Source organism: Panthera uncia, chromosome C2, assembly GCF_023721935.1.
Source record: "Panthera uncia isolate 11264 chromosome C2, Puncia_PCG_1.0, whole genome shotgun sequence".
In the NCBI taxonomy this organism is placed as follows: domain Eukaryota; kingdom Metazoa; phylum Chordata; class Mammalia; order Carnivora; family Felidae; genus Panthera; species Panthera uncia.
In genome coordinates this window covers 70,610,132-70,629,306 of record NC_064810.1, presented here as the reverse complement: position 1 = coordinate 70,629,306, position 19,175 = coordinate 70,610,132, and the positions used below count along the sequence as shown (strand labels likewise).

The 19,175-nt window shown below is 38.9% G+C and overlaps 1 protein-coding gene across 1 annotated transcript in view; it reads left to right on the top strand.

Annotated features, from left to right (window-relative positions):
• Positions 1 to 17,860, top strand: part of RNF168 (ring finger protein 168) — a 40,694-nt gene extending 22,834 nt beyond the window's left edge. Inside the window, exons 6-7 of the mRNA XM_049629479.1 lie at positions 8,818 to 8,899; positions 12,122 to 17,860. Coding sequence (XP_049485436.1) covers positions 8,818 to 8,899; positions 12,122 to 13,057 — 1,018 coding nt within the window. The 3' untranslated portion in view covers positions 13,058 to 17,860. The remainder of the gene's footprint in view (positions 1 to 8,817; positions 8,900 to 12,121) is intronic.
• The last annotated feature ends 1,315 nt before the right edge of the window (positions 17,861 to 19,175 follow it).

The window sequence follows — 19,175 nt, the reverse complement described above, 5'->3', positions numbered from 1 at the left end:
TATTATATACATCAAAACTTTTGGGAGGTGGCTAAAGTAATATTTAGAAAACTTTAAATGCCATATCAGAAAATAAGAAAGGCTGAAAATATACTCAAAATGATAACTCCAGGAATACATTGCTGGCCTAACATTAGAACATGAATTAATGGGGATGGGCAGGGACCACCTTCGTAGCTGGCCGCTGGCAGTACCATGGAGACCCAGAACCCCCATTCCCAAGGTGTGCAAGACTTTTGTTCCAGAAACTTGGAAAGCTTGCAGCAGCTGTAATACGTGGTAGCCTTCTTCTTCAGATTGCCGGTCACAGTGGCTATGTGCAGATTGACTGGAAGAGAGTTGAAAAAGATGTAAACAAAGTGAAAAGATTAAGAAATGAGCAAATACGGCAGCACCTGGAAGCAACAGAATTTTTCAAACAGAACATTGTGACATCCAGTGGATTTGTGGGAGGCTTTTTTGCTAGGCCTTGCATCTTAAGGAGATGAATATTCTATCACAGTGGAGTCACCTGTAAGAAGGGAAATGGTAGCAACAAGATGATTTCTTAACATTACCCACCAACAGAATCTCCAGGGCAGTAAGAAACAACTAGGTGGACACTACCAAACTCATGACTTAAGAGTTTTGCCATTGAAGTTTGGCAAACTAGTATTTGCTGTAAAAACAACCTATGTGGTATGTGTATAATAGTATTCCTGAGAAAAACATGGCTCTCATTTATCTTTTTAAAATTTGCATTTGTTTTTAAATTAGCCTATAAAATACCACTATTGGATGTAGATATATAGAGAAAAAATGTGTTGGATATATTCCCCAGTGAAATATTATCCTTGTTTTATTTAAATAAGATGTTCTTTACTATGCTTTGTAGTATAGTGCCAGTAATTAAAAATTTGTATTACAGCTTCAACATTAAGGTTGGCTTTTTTTTTTTTTTTTTTTTTTTTTTTTTTTTTTTTTTTTTTTTTTATTTTTGGGACAGAGAGAGACAGAGCATGAACGGGGGAGGGGCAGAGAGAGAGGGAGACACAGAATCGGAAACAGGCTCCAGGCTCCGGGCCATCAGCCCAGAGCCTGACGCGGGGCTCGAACTCACGGACCGCGAGATCGTGACCTGGCTGAAGTCGGACGCTTAACCGACTGCGCCACCCAGGCGCCCCAGCTTTTTTTTTTTTAAGGTACATTTGCAATAAACTGAAGAACTACAATGCCCTTTTGTGGAAGATTTAGAAGTAATAGAATTATTAAAGATATTAAACATATTTAATACCAAGAAAAAGAAAATGAATTAATGTTAAGCTATTAACTTTAAATATGAAAAGCATGGGAATGATCATTTTTTTAATGTTTATTTTTTAAAGAGAAAGGGAATGATAATTCTTAATGAAGTAGGAATAGGAAGAAACTTAACCTGTTACAGGATATCTACTAGAAAATTTATATCAGATATCATACTTCATGGTAGAAAATTGAAATCATATCCTGTTAAGACTGGGAAAACACAAGGGTGGCCTGCTGTTTACCACTTCTGTTCAGTGTGTGTTAGAGATTTCAGTCTGCACAGTGAGATGATAAAATGAAACAAAAGATAAGAGCTTGAAAAAGAAGCCATTGTTAATTAGGAGAGTTTGGGTAGCTCAGTCGGTTGAGCGTCCGACTTCGGCTCAGGTCATGATCTCACGGTTTGTGAGTTCAAGCCCCACGGCCGGCTCTCTGTTGCTTGCACAGAGCCTGCTTTGGATCCTCTGTCCCATCCCCACTCATGCTTGCTCTCTCTCTCTCAAAAAATAAACAAACATTTAAAAAATAAGTAAATTACCATTGTGGATTTAAAAAAAGAAGAAGAAGAAGCCATTGTTATTAGAGGTAGAATGTAGAAAATACATTGAAAAATCCAAGAGTTCAGAGATACATTTTTTAAATTAATAAGAGTTTGGGGCACCTGGGTGGCTCAGTTGGTTAACCATCTGACTCTAAAAATTTGTATGGAAGTGGGGCGCCTGGGTGGCTCAGTCGGTTAAGCATCCGACTTCGGCTCAGGTCATGATCTCACAGTCTGTGAGTTTGAGCCCCACATCAGGCTCTGTGCTGACAGCTCAGAGCCTGGAGCCTGCTTCGGATTCTGTGTCTCCCTCTCTCTCTGCCCCTCCCTGGCTCATGCTGTGTCTCTGTCTCAAAAATAAATAAAAACATTTTTAAAAATTTATATGGAAGAGAAAGAACTTTCAGATACCACCAAAGAGAAATAAAATGTGTGGTGGAGAGTTGGGTGCTTTTAATTTATAAGTAAATATATGTGATATTTCTGCACAAAGATAGATAAAATGATTAAGGCAGTGTAATCGCTTAGAAATAACAGTTTATAGTGCCTTCATGATGGCTTTGGTATTTTTAAAATATGTCCACAAATTCTTTGATATTCATCCCTTAAAAAGACAGAGCCCAATTCCCTTCCCCTTGAATGTGGGCTGGACTTAAGTATACAAATAGAATTACCCAAAGGGATGTTGTGTACTTGGGAGATTAAGTCCTGAGAGGCACTGTGACTTTTCTCTTTTTTGGGTTACCTGCTCTGGGAAGTTTAGCTGCTCTGTTGTGAGCAGCCCTGTGGAGAGGCCCACATGGTAAGGAACTAAGGCCTTCTGCCAGCAGCCAATAACGAAATGGGACTTCCAGAATAGCCTTTTACATAAGTGAGCCTTCGTGGAAGGTGATCCTCTAAGCCCAGTCAAGACTTCAGATGACTAACATCTTCCCTAGACCCTAATGAGAGATCCTGAGCTTGAACCACCTAGCTGAGCTGCTCTTGGATTCCTGACCCTCAGAAACTGTGAGATAATGTTTGTTGTTTTAAGCCACTAAGTTTTGGGGTACTTTGGGTAATACAGTAGTAGTCATTTTAATCAGTGGGAAAAGGATGAACTTGTCCATAAGTGCCACAGGGACAGTTGATTATACGAGGAAAAAATGAGCTTGGGCCTCTACTCATACCATATATAAAACTTAAGGTGGATTAGGGCGCCTGGGTGGCTCAGTCAGTTGAGCATCTGACTTCGGCTCAGGTCATGATCTCACAGTTTGTGGGTTTGAGCCCTGCATCAGGCTCTGTGCTAACAGCTTGCTCAGAGCCTACAGCCTGCTTCAGATTCTGTCTCCTCTCTCTCTGCCCCTACCCTGCTCATGCTCTGTCTCTCTCTGTCTCTCAAAAATAAATAAATGTTAAAAAAATTTTTTAAAAATTAAGGTGGATTAAAGGTCCATTAAAAAGACAACCAATAAAACTTTAAGAAGATAATGAAGGAGATTATCTTTGGGGAAGGATATTGTAGAGAGCAAAACATGATTAGATTATAAGATTAAGAATTCCTTTATCAAAATACCTTTAGAGAATAAAATGATAATCTTCTGTCTTTTAAGAAGATATTTTAAGGTATTTAACTGAAAAAAAAAAAAAATGTGTGCTGTTAAAAAAATACCCACCTATGAGGAAGAAAAGATCAGTAGAAAAAGAGGCAAAAAATTTTGACTTTACAGAAAATGAAACCCTGAAAGTTAATATATATTTGAAAAGAAGGAAACACAAAGTCACAGTGAGGTAGCATTTCATACTCATCCTATTGGAAAAATTAAGGTTTCCGGCAATATAAAATGTTGTAGATGATAAGAAACACTTATGTGTTTAGTGTGAATGTAAAAGGTTGATACTCTAGGACTCTGGGATACAAACACTGAAGAACCCCAGAAGAGGGGCACATGGGTGGCTCAGTTAGTTAAGTGTCCAACTTGCTGCTCAGGTCACGATCTCATAATTAATGACTTTGGGCCCTGCATCGGGCTCTGTGCTGTCAGCATAGAGCCTGCTTCAGATCCCCTCCCCTCTGTCTCTGCCCCTGCCCCTGCCCCCACTCATTCCCTCCCTCCCTCTCTCTCTCTCTCAAAATAAATGAACTTTAAAAAAAATGTTAAAAAAAAAAAGAAACCCTAGAAGACATGTACAAAAACGTTCCCAGCAGTACTATTTGTAACAGCAAAAAGCAAAAGCACCCAGATGTCCAAAAGTAGAACTGAATACTGTCCAACAGTCAAAATGAATCTAGCTGAGGACAACAGGCATGAGTCAGGAAAATGGGTGAAGAAAAAAACTGTAGAATGCATGTAGTACGATTCCATTCAAAATCACGCAGCGCTGAGCAATACATGTTAAGGATACAAATGTGTGGTAAAACTATTTTTAAAAGCAAGAGATAAGAAACACTCTGAGGTGGAGGACAAAGAGGAGGCTACATAAAGGATTTTATTTATTTCTTTGTTTATTTAAATGTGGTTTAAGACCCTGAGATAAGGAACACGACAGGGATGTCCGCTCTCACCGCTGTTGTTTAACATAGTGTTGGAAGTGCTAGCATCAGCAATCCGACAACAGAAGGAAATCAAAGGCATCAAAATTGGCAAAGATGAAGTCAAGCTTTCGCTTTTTGCAGATGACATGATATTATACATGGAAAATCCGATAGACTCCACCAAAAGTCTGCTAGAACTGATACATGAATTCAGCAAAGTTGCAGGATACAAAATCAATGTACAGAAATCAGTTGCATTCTTATACACTAATAATGAAGCAACAGAAAGACAAAGAAACTGATCCCATTCACAATTGCACCAAGAAGCATAAAATACCTAGGAATAAATCTAACCAAAGATGTAAAAGATCTGTATGCTGAAAACTATAGAAAGCTTATGAAGGAAATTGAAGAAGATATAAAGAAATGGAAAAACATTCCGTGCTCATGGGTTGGAAGAATAAATATTGTTAAAATGTCAATACTACCCAAAGCTATCTACACATTCAATGCAATCCCAATCAAAATTGCACCAGCATTCTTCTCGAAGCTAGAACAAGCAATCCTAAAATTCATATGGAACCAACCACAAAAGGCCCCAAATGGCCAAAGTAATTTTGAAGAAGAAGACCAAAGCAGGAGGCATCACAATCCCAGACTTTAGCCTCTACTACAAAGCTGTAATCATCAAGACAGCATGGTATTGGCACAAAAACAGACACATAGACCAATGGAATAGAATAGAAACCCCAGAACTAGACCCACAAACGTATGGCCAACTAATCTTTGACAAAGCAGGAAAGAATATCTAATGGAAAAAAGACAGTCTCTTTAACAAATGGTGCTGGGAGAACTGGACAGCAACATGCAGAAGAATGAAACTAGACCACTTTTCTTACACCATTCACAAAAATAAACTCAAAATGGATAAAGGACCTGAATGTGAGACAGAAAACCATCAAAACCCTAGAGGAGAAAGCAGGAAAAGACCTCTCTGACCTCAGCCGTAGCAATTTCTTACTTGACACATCCCCAAAGGCAAGGGAATTAAAAGCAAAAATGAACTATTGGGACCTCATGAAGATAAAAAGCTTCTGCACTGCAAAGGAAACAATCAACAAAACTAAAAGGCAACCAACGGAATGGGAAAAGATATTTGCAAATGACATACCAGACAGAGGGCTGGTATCCAAAGTCTATAAAGAGCTTACCAAACTCCACACCCGAAAAACAAATAATCCAGTGAAGAAATGGGCAGAAAACATGAAGACACTTCTCTAAAGAAGAAATCCAGATGGCCAACAGACACATGAAAAGATGCTCAACGTCACTCCTCCTCAGGGAAATACAAATCAAAACCACACTCAGATATCACCTCACGCCAGTCAGAGTGGCCAAAATGAACACATCAGGAGACTATAGATGCTGGAGAGGATGTGGAGAAACGGGAACCTTCTTGCACTGTTGGTGGGAATGCAAACTGGTGCAGCCACTCTGGAAAACAGTGTGGAGGTTCCTCAAAAAATTAAAAATAGACCTACCCTATGACCCAGCAGTAGCACTGCTAGGAATTTACCCAAGGGATACAGGAGTACTGATGCATAGGGGCACTTGTACCCCAATGTTTATAGCAGCACTCTCAACAATAGCCAAATTGTAGAAAGAGCCTAAATGTCCATCAACTGATGAATGGATAAAGAAATTGTGGTTTATATACACAATGGAGTACTACGTGGCAATGAGAAAGAATGAAGTATGGCCCTTTGTAGCAACGTGGATGGAACTGGAGAGTGTGATGCTAAGTGAAATAAGCCATACAGAGAAAGACACATACCATATGTTTTCACTCTTATGTGGATCCTGAGAAACTTAACAGAAACCCATGGGGGAGGGGAGGGAAAAAAAAAAAAAAAGATTAGAGTGGGAGAGAGCCAAAGCATAAGAGACTCTTAAAAACTGAGAACAAACTGAGGGTTGATGGGGGGTGGGAGGGAGAGGTGGGTAGGTGATGGGTATTGAAGAGGGCATCTTTTGGGATGAGCACTGGGTGTTGTATGGAAACCAATTTGACAAATTTCATATATTAAAAAAAATAATAAAATAAAAAAAATGTGGTTTAAGACTTTAAAAATTGTAACATACATATATTAAAGTGCACTAATCTTAAGTGTACTTTTGGTGAATTTTTACATATGGATAAACTACTTTCCAGGTTTAGCTACAGAATATTTCCAAAATCTTCACTGTTGCCCTTTCCCTCAGTATTTCTCTCCCTGAACCACAGTGTGTTGTGATTCTTAGGATTCTTTCATATATTTGTAACTGTTCTCTTGTAAACTATTTGTTTTTTATGAAATAGGCACACGCACATACACTCTCTTAGATCTTTAAGACATAAGTGAAAAAAGGAAATCAGAAGGATGTGATTGTTTTAAAAAAGCACTGTATCGAAATCATGCTTTTTAAAAAAATTGGTTACATGGGAGGAAACAAAGAGGAATGGAAAAGGGTGTATGTCTAACATTTCTATTTACTTTTTTTTTTTTAATGTTTATTTTTTATTTTTGAGAGAGAGAGAGAGTGGAGGAGCAGCAGGGCGGATACCGAGGATCTGAAGCAGGCTCTGCACTAAGAGCAGCGAGCCCGATGTGGGGCTTGAACTCATGAACTGTGAGATCATGACCTGAGCTGAAGTCGGGTGTTCAACTGACTGAGCCGCCCAGGTGCCCCTCTGTTTACTTTTTTACAATGAGCACATATTCATACATTACCTGGTTATTATAAAGAATACTCACTGGGGCGCCTGGGTGGCTCAGTCGGTTGAGCATCTGACTTCAGCTCAGGTCATGATCTCACCGTCTGTGAGTTCGAGCCCCGTGTCGGGCTCTGTGCTGACAGCTCAGAGCCTGGAGCCTGCTTCAGATTCTGTGTCTCCCTCTTGCTCTGCCCCTCCCCTGCTCATGCTCTGTCTCTCTCTTTCTCAAAAATAAAAACATTAAAAAAAAAAAAAAAGAATACTCAAGACAAGCTCATAAATCTTTCCTGATGATGTTGAGTAAGTATCTGGTCACATTTTGTTCTCTACATGTGGATTTAAAAAAAAACTGTTATGCTATAATAATTCTATCTTGGTAACTAATATCCAGCATTAGCAGAAGAGTTTCTTCAGCTATGAAAAAAAAATTTAAATGAGACTAAACTGGGCTCCTGTTTTCTCTTATCAGTTGAAAAGGTAGTTCTTGTACTTATAAGTTTGCAGAGTGTTTAGAAATGATTCAACTAAATACGTGGTTTATATATTCTAGTTTATAAGGGATGTTATTTGTTCTTTATATGAGATCTTGGACTAGATTTTATCTTATTGTTTCACACACTATTTATGGTGTTTTAGACACAATGGAACTTACATATTATTTGCAATCAGATGTTTTTCCATTGTTTTCTTTAACTCTAAAAACAATAGCTAGCTACTCTTTGAAAATCACCCGATGTTACCGTTGCTTGAAGACAGCCAGCATTTTAGGAGATTTTAAGCATAGTTGTGTATGTATTTGGATTTTTTCCAGTTTTAAAAATATGCTTAACCATCTCATAACCTGTCCTTTTATTCCCATTTCTTTTACAGCATTTTTCATCATATTAGAAACTTCATGTTTTCAGTGACAAACAGCCTATTAAAGATGCTTAGAAATTTAGAGAAATGCTCTTATACTGATAAATTGATAGATATGTATTTTTGTAGGCGGATAGTTTATATAAAATGTGTATCTAACAAAATCTCTATGCCAGAATAGTAAAGAATCTAATCATGGATACTTTCTCAATAGTAACAATTCAAAATGTAGTAAACAGGGGCACCTGGGTGGCTCAGTCGGTTAAACGTCCAGGTTCAGCTCAGGTCATGATCTCATGGTCCACAAGTTCGAGCCCCGTGTCAAGCTGTGTGCTGACATCTCAGCTTCGGAGTCTGCTTCAGTTTCTATGTCTTCCCTCTCTCTCTGCCCCTCCCCTGCTCATATTCTGCCTCTCTCTAAGAGAAGTAAACATTTAAAAAACTGCTTTTTAATGTAGTAAACAGCCATAATTTCTGGCATTAAAAAGAAACTAACATATCCTTTCTCCTGATTTAAAATTTAATTTCCATTACTTTTGGGAAGACTATATAGTCTTGAGTTGTTTTGATGCTATGTACCTTTTGAATTTCTGTTGAGAATTAAGAAATGTTTAGATTTTACTTCCTTTTCTGTTTTTCACTAAAGTATCAATATTCGGCCTTTTAAGTTTTGCTCTGGAATTAGGCCAAAATACCTGAGACAGGGAGATGGACTATACTCTTTCTGATAAATCAGCCAAGCAGCAAACAGACAACCTTCACCTTCACATAAATAGCTAATGTGATATATTGGTTACATCCACTTGTCTGTCAAAGCATTCAAACTTTGGTAAAGCTTTTTTTTTTTTTTTTTTTGTTAAGGTATTTGTCACCTAAATCTCAATTTGGATCAGCATCGCAGTGTGAAGTTGTACAAGAAAGCAAGAAAAACTCCATGTCCAAGGTATGTCGGTACTAAAGACGTTCTTAGTTTGGCAAGTTTACTAACGCTATAGATTGCTAATACTTGTAGTTTCCTCATTTTTTTTTTTAAATCACTGTTGTATATGGAACCCCCTTTCTTAGTCATCTTAGGCTTACCTACACTAGGAGTCTGCAAACTTCTCTAAAGGGCAAGATAGTAAATATCTTTGTGGCCTGTATGGTCTTTTTCACAACTATTCAACTGTGCTGTTTCGTGTGAAAACATCCATAGACAGTACATAAACAACTGGACTTCTCTTTGATCAACAGAAACTATTCATAAAAATAAGCAGCAGCTGAATTTGGTCCATGGGCCATGGTTTATGGATCCCTGACTTAGACAATCAAACTCACAAAATTAAACAGCCTGTGCCTGGTACTAACTTCACTTTCAGTGAAGATTACAGGATGGGAAACAAAGCATGCTGGTAGGGCAGCATCAGCCATATCTGTGCAGCAAAAGTCTTCACTGCAGAGCTCCTAAGGGACAGCCTACAAATGAGACAATGCAAATGAGTTTGGAAACCACCCCGGCTTAGAAGCTGCGTGCCCGTTTGTTGTAACAGCCCATGGGTGTAGCTTCCAGGGGTCCTGGTAAGGAATACACCAAAAGAGTTGTAAGTCACTTACAGAAGCCCTAAGATTTGGCTTCCTGCTAAGTGCTTATAGATCATTCACAGTTCTTCCAGTATAGATGCAGTTCACAAGTAAGTTCATTTTTACCATAAGCTCTGTAGCCTAGTAACACAGGTGACATTTCACTTTTATCAGGTTTCTAGGAAAATAGAACCAGGAAAAAAAAAAAGTGAACTGACACCAAGGTTGATTTCCTACAGAGAAGTTTTGTTAACACTTTATTAAGAGGTTCCTAAAATTTTTTAAACTCACCTATCATTTAATTGTCATTTACCATGTGCCAGATAATGTATGTATTATTTTCTTCAGTCTCCCATCACAAGCACCAGCTCTGTAAGGTAGGTATTCATTCTTGTTCCATCTTACAGTTAAGAAAACCAAGGCACACAGAGATAGGAGACTTGTACCGAGTCCCTTAGGTAGAGATGATAGAGGGAGGATTTAGGTCCACATGGTCTGGCTCATAATGGAACTGAGGATGGAATAAGCACTGTAGGGTGGGATATTTTTCCTGTTCATACCCACAGCAAAACCAGGTAAGCAACCTGAAATTTGTCCAGTCCAACCACATTGGTTCATACGAAATGCTATAAGGAATGCAAAGCAGAGCAGGTAAAAAATTTAAGGTCAAAACTAATCCTAGGTCTTTACTTACCTCAGACCTGTAGGTGAGAAGAAATATACTGGCAAAAACAAAGTTTCTTAACCTGATAAGGTCTACAGTTAGAATCCGGGGAGTACATACGAACCTCAATGGAAGAAAAGGTTTATCTTTACTTTCACCTAACCTGTCATTCCTTTAATTATGAATGTAGACTGGAAACCATAATACTATTAGCAAAAGCTGTACCTTTGATCATCAGTGGAAAGCACAGGTTTTTATCACTTTACGTTTATAGCAGGTTTCTTGAAATATTGTTATTCATCCCTACTTCAATATTACAAGTTATTAGACTTGCCACTAGGTCGTAATATTTTTTTTTTTTAACGTTTATTTATTTTTGAGACAGAGAGAGACAGAGCATGAACGGGGGAGGGGCAGAGAGAGAGGGAGACACAGAATCTGAAACAGGCTCCAGGCTCTGAGCTGTCAGCCCAGAGCCCGACGCGGGGCTCGAACTCACGGACCGCGAGATCGTGACCTGAGCCGAAGTCGGCCGCTTAACCGACTGAGCCACCCAGGCGCCCCTAGGTCATAATATTTAGTGTATTGATGGGTACACATTATTACATCAGAAAGTAAAACATTTTTAATAATTGTGTTGCAATACAGGTTGTTCCCTTTGTAATCCTAGGTGTTTATTTTTATATTGAAAAATATTCAGTAGACATCTGTAAACTTTACCAAAATGCTGAAAGGTAGAGAGTCCATAGCACAAAAAGGGGCTAAAAACCTCTGGGCTAGAGGAAGTTTGTAAGGTGAAAGAGAGGTCAGGTCCTAGTGCCAGTTTATTGGCCATATATAGAATCCAGTTTGTACATTTTAATCTGTAGGTATTCATGGGAGTGAAAATGAGGGAATGCCTTAATCTAAACTGGCACACAGAATAAAAATACTATTTCAAAAATTTTTTTGAAGTTTTTATTTATTTTGAGAGAGGGAACTCATGCGCACAAGCAGGGGAGAGGCAGATAGGGAGAGAGAGAATGCCAGGTGGGCCCTGTGCTGTCAGTGCAGAGCCTCATGCAGGGCTCAGTCTCAGAAACTGTGAGATCAAGACCTGAGCCAAAGTCAAGAGTCGGACGTTTAACTGACTGAGCCACCCAGGCACCCCCAGAATAAAAACACTATTAACAATTAATGTATATCATTAGTAGTAACGCTATGTTTTTGTTTTTTTTGTTTTTCTTTTCTTTTTAAGAGAGAGTACAAGCATGGGGCGCCTGGGTGGCTCAGTCGGTTAAGCGCCCGACTTCAGCTCAGGTCACGATCTCACGGTCCGTGAGTTCGAGCCCCGTGTCGGGCTCTGGGCTGATGGGCTGTGTCTCCCTCTCTCTCTGCCCCTCCCCCGTTCATGCTCTGTCTCTCTCTGTCTCAAAAATAAATAAACGTTAAAAAAAATTTTTTTTTTTTTTAAAAAGAGAGTACAAGCAGAGGAGAAGGGCAGAGAGAAGGAGAGAATCTTTTTCTTTTTTTTAAGTTTGTTTATTTTGAGAGAGTGAGTGAGCAGGGGAGGGGCAGAGAGAGGGAGAGAGAATCCCAAGCAGACTCTGCACCATCAACACGGAGCCTGATGTGGGCTTGAACCCACGAACCACGAGATCATGACCTGAGTGGAAACAGTCAGGTGCTTAACCGACTGAGCCACGCAGATGCGCCAAGAAAGGGAATCTTAAGCAGGCTCCACGCTCAGAGATCCTGACACGGGGCTCGATTACACAACCCTGGGATCATGACTTGAGCTGAAATCAAGAATTGAACAATCCACTGACTGAGCCACCCAGGCACCCTTAATGCTAACTATCTTATAGTTACAATTAAGCTAGAGTATCAGTATAATTAGACTTCTATATTATGACTAGATGTTTTCCCCTGGTTCACTCAGTCTTTTTCTGTTTTCTACAGGAAACTGACGGTACTATTGTAAATAGCCCAACAAGGCAAGATACAGAAATTGAAGAAGATATGCCAACACTTTCTCCGCAAATAGGCATGGACGTTCAAGAACAAGGTGCAAAGTCTTCAGTAGAGTCACCTATGCCTCAGTTATATGCCAGTGGTAGAGAGTGGTGCCTTGAAGCAGAAGTCAAAATGAGACCAAGCAATCATGATAAAGAGTTATGTGTCCTAAATCATGAGGGACCTGAAGCCAGAGTTCCATGCTCTGGAGAAACAGAGAGCGCATGCACTATATCAGGTATGGCACAGATAATTGAAAGTAACACAGTTGAGACAGAAAATGAAGACTCTTGCCTCCTGACCAGTAAAGATACTTCCAAAAGAAAAAACCAGGAATCTTCATTCGAAGCAGTCAGGGATCCCTGCATTTCTGCAAAAAGAAGGAAAATGTTCCCCAGAGCTTCCTCAGACCAAGAGGAAACAGAAATCAATTTTACCCAAAAACTGATAGATTTGGAACGCTTACTTTTTGAGAGACATAAACAGGAAGAACAGGACAGGTTGTTAGCATTACAGCTTCAGAAACAAGTAGATAAAGAACAAATGAAGCCAAACCGGCAAAAAGGATCCCCAGATGAGTATCAGTTACGTCCTACATCTTCACCACCAGACAAGTTGCTAAATGGACAGAGGAAAAATTCCAAAGACAGGAACTGCAAAAGACAGACTGATATAGAGCATTCAGAATCTCGGAGAGGCTCAAAAAATGAAAACTGGCAGCCATCTTTTAAGATCCAGTTGAAACATTCAGTTAATGTTAATGGGAGAAAGATGCCAAATTCTTCTAGAGATAATTGTAATGTATCTAAAAGTGCTCATTCCCTACAGCCTAGTAAGTCACAGAAAAGTATTTTTCAGATGTTTCAGAGGTATACGAAGTAATGTGTGGGTAAAGGGAGTGTTTCATAATCTAGTAAAGCTGGATTGTGAAGCTCTCTTCTATCATAGAATCTTTATAAATTTTTTCGTTAATTTTGCTCTGTGGTCACACTCATTGTCCTTAATTAAAGGACTGGTGATTATAAGAGAGAAATATATAAATATGTTTCTGCCAAACTCAGTGGTAAGCAGGAGTCCCAATCCTTTCCTTTTTTAATAACTGTGATATACTGTTGGACAATCCTTATGGATGTAAGAATGCCTTGGTGAACTCCCAAGAAATTTTCAAGTGCCATTCTCTTTCCAAAAAATGCATGTTTTATGGCCTTTGCCTCCTTCCCTTTTTGTCCTAACTAGTAATCAAAGTAAGATTATACTATACCAGGTAGTTAGGAGTTTTCTTACAACTTTCCCATATATTTGCAGAGCACATGACATGCATCTTCCATAACACTAAAGTAATCTAGTTTTCATCTCCACTTTAATTATTTTAAGCGTTATAGCATTTTCTTCCATTTAAAATGGTTTATGATCATTGTGAAATCAGAAAAATCAGAGTTTCTTGGAAAATTAGGAATTAGTTGACAAAGGAAACTAGACTCTTGTTGCAAAAGGAGTTAAGAGTTGGGGTGAGGCTCAGTGGGGTGGATTGACAATTTGGAAATGCTAGAACTGAGTGAATAATTAGAAACAAGGTCTAGGATGGAGTAGCAGGTGAGGTTTGGCAGAGGATTCCCCCTCCTCCTTTCTCTGCTTAATGACATGGAAAACATTTGGGTTTAGGCTTTTCACACCACAGTATCTGGTGTCAAAATAAAAATCAGTTACTAAATTGCCTGAAATTTGGGGAATTCACATTTCTATTATTCTGGTATTCTAGGGGAATAAATGGGAATTAATATCATCTCATATTATGGGACTTGAGACATAACCATGTGTTTATTTCCTTATATTATCATTTATATTGATGCTGACTTTTATTTGTGTTTATGGACAGAAAAAGTCTGATGCTTGAGTTTTGCCATCTTACCCTGAAAGTTAAATCAGAAGGCAGTGATTTCATTTTGTGAAATTTAACTTAGAGATGTAATCTCTTGTTCATTAATATGAACAGCTTTAAGCAAATAACAGTTTTAACAGCATTTCTGCTGATCTCTAGTTATTCATCCTTTTAAAATAAAAGTATAATAAAATGTCCTGGAGCTAATTCTAGCTTAAATTTGTCAGTATTTTTATACCCTTATTATTTTTCCCTCCAAATTTTGTAACTGAAATTCTGTTGATCTTTGCATATTTGGTGGCATCTACTTCAGTATTGATTGGGTAATTATGGGTAGAATTCTGATGTTAATTTAAAATTTAGTTTGCCCTTTCTCAACAAAAGAATGATTGCCCTCTGAGTAATGATCGTGCTGAAATGAAGTCTAGTCAGAAGCTAACCAGATTTCTCTAAAATAAGCTAAAATCTATTTTCATCAAACCAGTATTTTTCTAAGAGCAATTTCACTTTACATTTTAGGTTGAATACTCTTGGAACTCCTCAAAAATTATATAATTAAATTTTCCTGGAATAGTCCATGACCAAAAAGGGAAATAGTGTGACATCTTTAGGATTTATACATTTAACCACTTAATTGTCAGTGAAGAAGTCTTCCTGACCTTAAGATAAGTTTTAATTTCTCTCTTAGGTTTTTGGATAATCTGACCTTATATGTCTTTTTGTTAGAAACTACTAAATGTTATGTCAGTCATTAGAGTGTATCGCTACTTCTCTCCTTTTTGTGGAAGGGATGTGAGAGTTATTAACTTCTCAGAGAGCACCTAGGACTGCAGAAGTGGAGAATCTGAAAATAAAATAATTAAAAATGGACTATTACGTGTATTTTACCACAATTAAAAAAATAAAAATTAACTACATAAAAATTCAAAGTTCTGCATAACTAAAACTATTAGCATAATGAAAACTGGAAAACATGGCAAACTGGGGAAGAAATAGATACAATGCATCACAAAGAGGTCATTTCCTTTATATGAAGTGTCTGCCAATACATTATGAAAGTGACTAATAACTCAAAGGGAAAATTAGAAATAATCCCAAGAAACATCCTTCCCAGGAAAGGAAATACAAATGACTCTTAAATATGTGAAATTCATAATATCACTTACACTAATGTGCATACATTTTTATTTTTCTACCCTTCAAATTAATTAAGATAAAGGTGTTTCTTGTTTTGTATTTGTGTCTGTATGTGTATTTTGGGGTTTTTTTATTTTTTATTTTTTTATTAATTTTTAAAAATGTTTTTATTTATTTTTGAGACAGAGAGAGACAGAGCATGAACAGGGGAGGGACAGAGAGAGTGGGAGACACAGAATCTGAAGCAGGCTCCAGGCTCTGAGCTGTCAGCACAGAGCCTGACGTGGGGCTCAAACTCATGGACTGTGAGATCATGACCTGAGCTGAAGTCGGACGCTTAACCAACTGAGCCACCCAGGCGCCCCTGTATGTGTGTTTTTTTAATCTTGTCAAGAGTGTGGGAAAGTAGGCACTCTTATCCTGTTGCTTGGTATCAATAGAAAATTTAAAATCCCAGTTCTGAACTTAGCAATTCAACCTCTAGGAATTTCCTAAAACTCTTCACATGTATGTAGAACGACCTGTACAAAACATTTTTGTATGGCATTGTTTATAATAATAAGCTTAGAAACAGACTTAATGTCACATCAATAGATACTAAATAAATGATGGTACGATGAAATACTATATAGCAATCAACAGCAACAACAGAATCACTTTACTGATGTGAAAAGATATCTACATGTATTTGCATACAATGTCTAGAAAGAGACTCGGTAAATGTTGCCAGCAGGAAGAGAAACTGGGTGGCTGGGGGAAAGGGGGGGAAGAATAACTTTTTTTGATCAATCATATTGAATATATCATCTAGTCAGAATTTTAATGTTATTAAAATATTGCAAGATGGGGGCATCTGGCAGTCACATTTGGAAGAGCATGTGACTCTTGATCTCAGGGTTGTCAGTTTGAGCCTTACGTTGGATATAGAGATTACTAAAAAAATAAGTAAACTTAAAAAACATTGCAAGATAAAGGAAGTTTATTCATCTCAGCCTGCACCACTCTAAATGGTCTTTTTTGCCTTTAAATTTTAAAAATCGTAATTCCGGAAGATTTTTTCAGTGTGAAAAAATACAGCATTGTGAGTGAATTTGAACGTATTTAGCTTTAAGGTACTATTTTAAAATCATTTGAAAAGCAAGACTTGGGGCACCTGCATGGCTCAGTCCATTAAGCGTCCGACTTCAGCTCAGGTCATGATCTTGCAGTCTGTGAGTTCGAGCCCCGTGTCGGGCTCTGTGCTGACAGCTCAGAGCCTGGAGCCTGCTTCAGATTCTGTGTCTCCCTCTCTCTCTGCCTCTCCCCTGATCATGCTCGGTTTCTCTCTGTCTCAAAAATAAATAAAAACATTAAAAAATAAAATAAAAAAGCAAGACTTATGCTTTCCAGGTAACATTACAGCAAACCTATAATCCTGCTGAGAGCAATGAGAAAAGCCAGGTAAAAATGTAAAGGGGTAACTGGGTGGCTCAGTTGTTAAGCATCAGTTAAGCGTCTGACTCTTGACTTTGGCTCAGGTCACGATCTCAGTGTGAGATCAAGCCCCGAGTCAGGCTTTGCACTGACAGCATGGTTCCTGCTTGGGATTCTCTCTAGAGCTCCCTCTCTCTCTGCCCCTCCCCTGTTCACTTGTGCATGAGCTCTCTCAAAATAAATAAACATGAAAAAAAGTTAAAAGTGTAAAATTGCCTACTTTTTGAAAAGCATCAGACAGCTACTGAAACAATGAGGACTAAATTGGGGGCTAAGATTCTAGAGAAGGGAGACGTCAGAAAAGTGAACTGATGTTTGCAACCAAAAAGTGGTTTTGCTGGTCGCAGGTGCCTGTTTTGAATGCAGGACAAGAATCAGGGCTGGTGCTGGTGAACAGAAACTAACAGAGCTCTTGGCTTTCTGATGAAGCTGGAATGAAGATAGTGGAGACTTGAAAGTCCTGAAACACAATGCCAGTTTTCCCATCAAGGTGTAATTGCAGAATTTTGAAACTGCTTGGGGCAGAGGCTAAAAGGCTGAAAATGGCTGAAAAGCAGAGAGAATTGTCATCAGGCTCACACTGCTGATGAGACCAAAGAAAAGCATTCATGACCTACCAGGGGGAAAGAAGCCTATTAAACACACCAGGAGTTCAATTGGAAGCCCTGGCACAGGAGTCTGGTAAAGTACATCCCAGGGGCCAAATCTGCATACTCTTTGTTTTTTAGGGCCTGTGGGCTAAGAATGGTTTTAATTTAGCTTAGTTCACAAATATTTAATCCATAGGGAATTTAACTATGGGGCTAGTAATTTGGGCATGTTTTGGACTGCAAAAACAAGGACGTATATAGTGCAGGAAAGAAGAAAAGAATTCCCTTCTTAATTTGGTCACTACCTGTATGACTTAGGTGAACTACTTGCCTTTCATTATCTCACTTTCTTAATTTCTATATGGGAATCATAATGTAACTAACCCAGTTGCTATCAAGTGGTAAGCAACTAGCACAGGCCTTAACTCAAAAAAGAACCAGAATAAGTGATGGTCCCTTCCCCCCTGGCTGTTCTCTGCCCATTTCCTGGAAGGGTCTCACTTCATGCAGTGACTTTGTGCTCCCATCAGTCTCCAAACGTGGCATCCAATAAATTGCAATCATCTTCTGTCTACTGAGGAAGACTCCACTCACCTCTCCTCTGCCAGGCATGTGTGACAGCTCCCAGGTCACAAGAGACCTTGGCCCCAGAGATAACGAATTCCCAGAAATCCTAAGTGGCTTCCGCAGATGCCGATACTAATTCATAGTTGGTGTGCATAAAGGTGTGAGAAACACTAACCATTTTGAGATTAAAAAGATGGGAGTTGAGCCACTACTGTATGTTTACCCATTTCTTATTCCTTGCATAGACATCTTAATAAACAATTACGACTTTGAATTTTGAGTTTGATTTGTTTTTTCCAAATGTTACCTTGATGTTGGCAGGACTTGAGGCAACTTGAACCTTGAGTTCACCTGAGGGGACTCTACATTTTACTGACTTTACATTTCTCTTCAACATGTCCTTTGTAGCTCCAGGCTCTCCACTGTTAGGCTCTTGTCCCCTGGAACTAGTTCAGTTCAGAAAGCTTTCAGTTGGAGGTCATACACTGAGTGTCCATTTTTTGTATCCTTCCGCTCCATCTTAGACTGACTTACCATGGACTTTTCTTGAGGATGAGAACCCACCCCACTCCCTATTCAGTTTGTACTAGATATATTTAGTGTATTGATCGGGGTCCAGTTAAGAAAAGAAAAACCACAATACTTCAACAGAGGGTACACAGTATAGGGAATTGGTTAGACAGGTGCTCGCGCAAAAGAGAACACTGAGATAACTCAGAGATGATAACTGCAGGAAGTGGCTACCGCCCTCAAAGCTGGAAAACAAAAAGAAAGGGTTTCAGTTACTAGAATGAGGCGCTTAAGAGTTAGAGGAGGGCCGATGGTACGGAGTTGGTGTTTAGAGCTCTGAGAAAGACCCTTCTCAGGTTCTAGTGCTGTCAAAGGGTCCAGTGAATCTAGTTCTAGAAAAGTTAAAGGAATTTGGTAGCTGGAGTCAACTGCCACTGCTGGGGTAACATTGAGAGGAACAGCAAAAAGCAAGACGCCCCCTTTTTCCCTTTTGTCACTTGTTAATAGAACTGAGCAGGGAGCTTGCTGATGGAGGAGTGTGGGAGAGTCTGGGAAAGTGACTTTTATATCACAACTGAGTTTGGAATGGCAGGCTTAGGAACTGAAAGAGAAGGTGGGGGAGGGGAACCACACCAGAGATGATTTCCTTCAATAGATTCTGGGTCTAGGACGTCTTGAAATTTTTAAACTTTTTTTATGTTTACTTATTATTTTTTTATTTTTAAAAAATGTTTATTATTTTTGAGAGAGACAGAGTGCAAGCAGGGGAGGGGCAGAGAGAGAGGGAGACACAGAATCTGAAGCAGGTTCCAGGCTCTGAGCTGTCAGCACAGAGCCTGATACG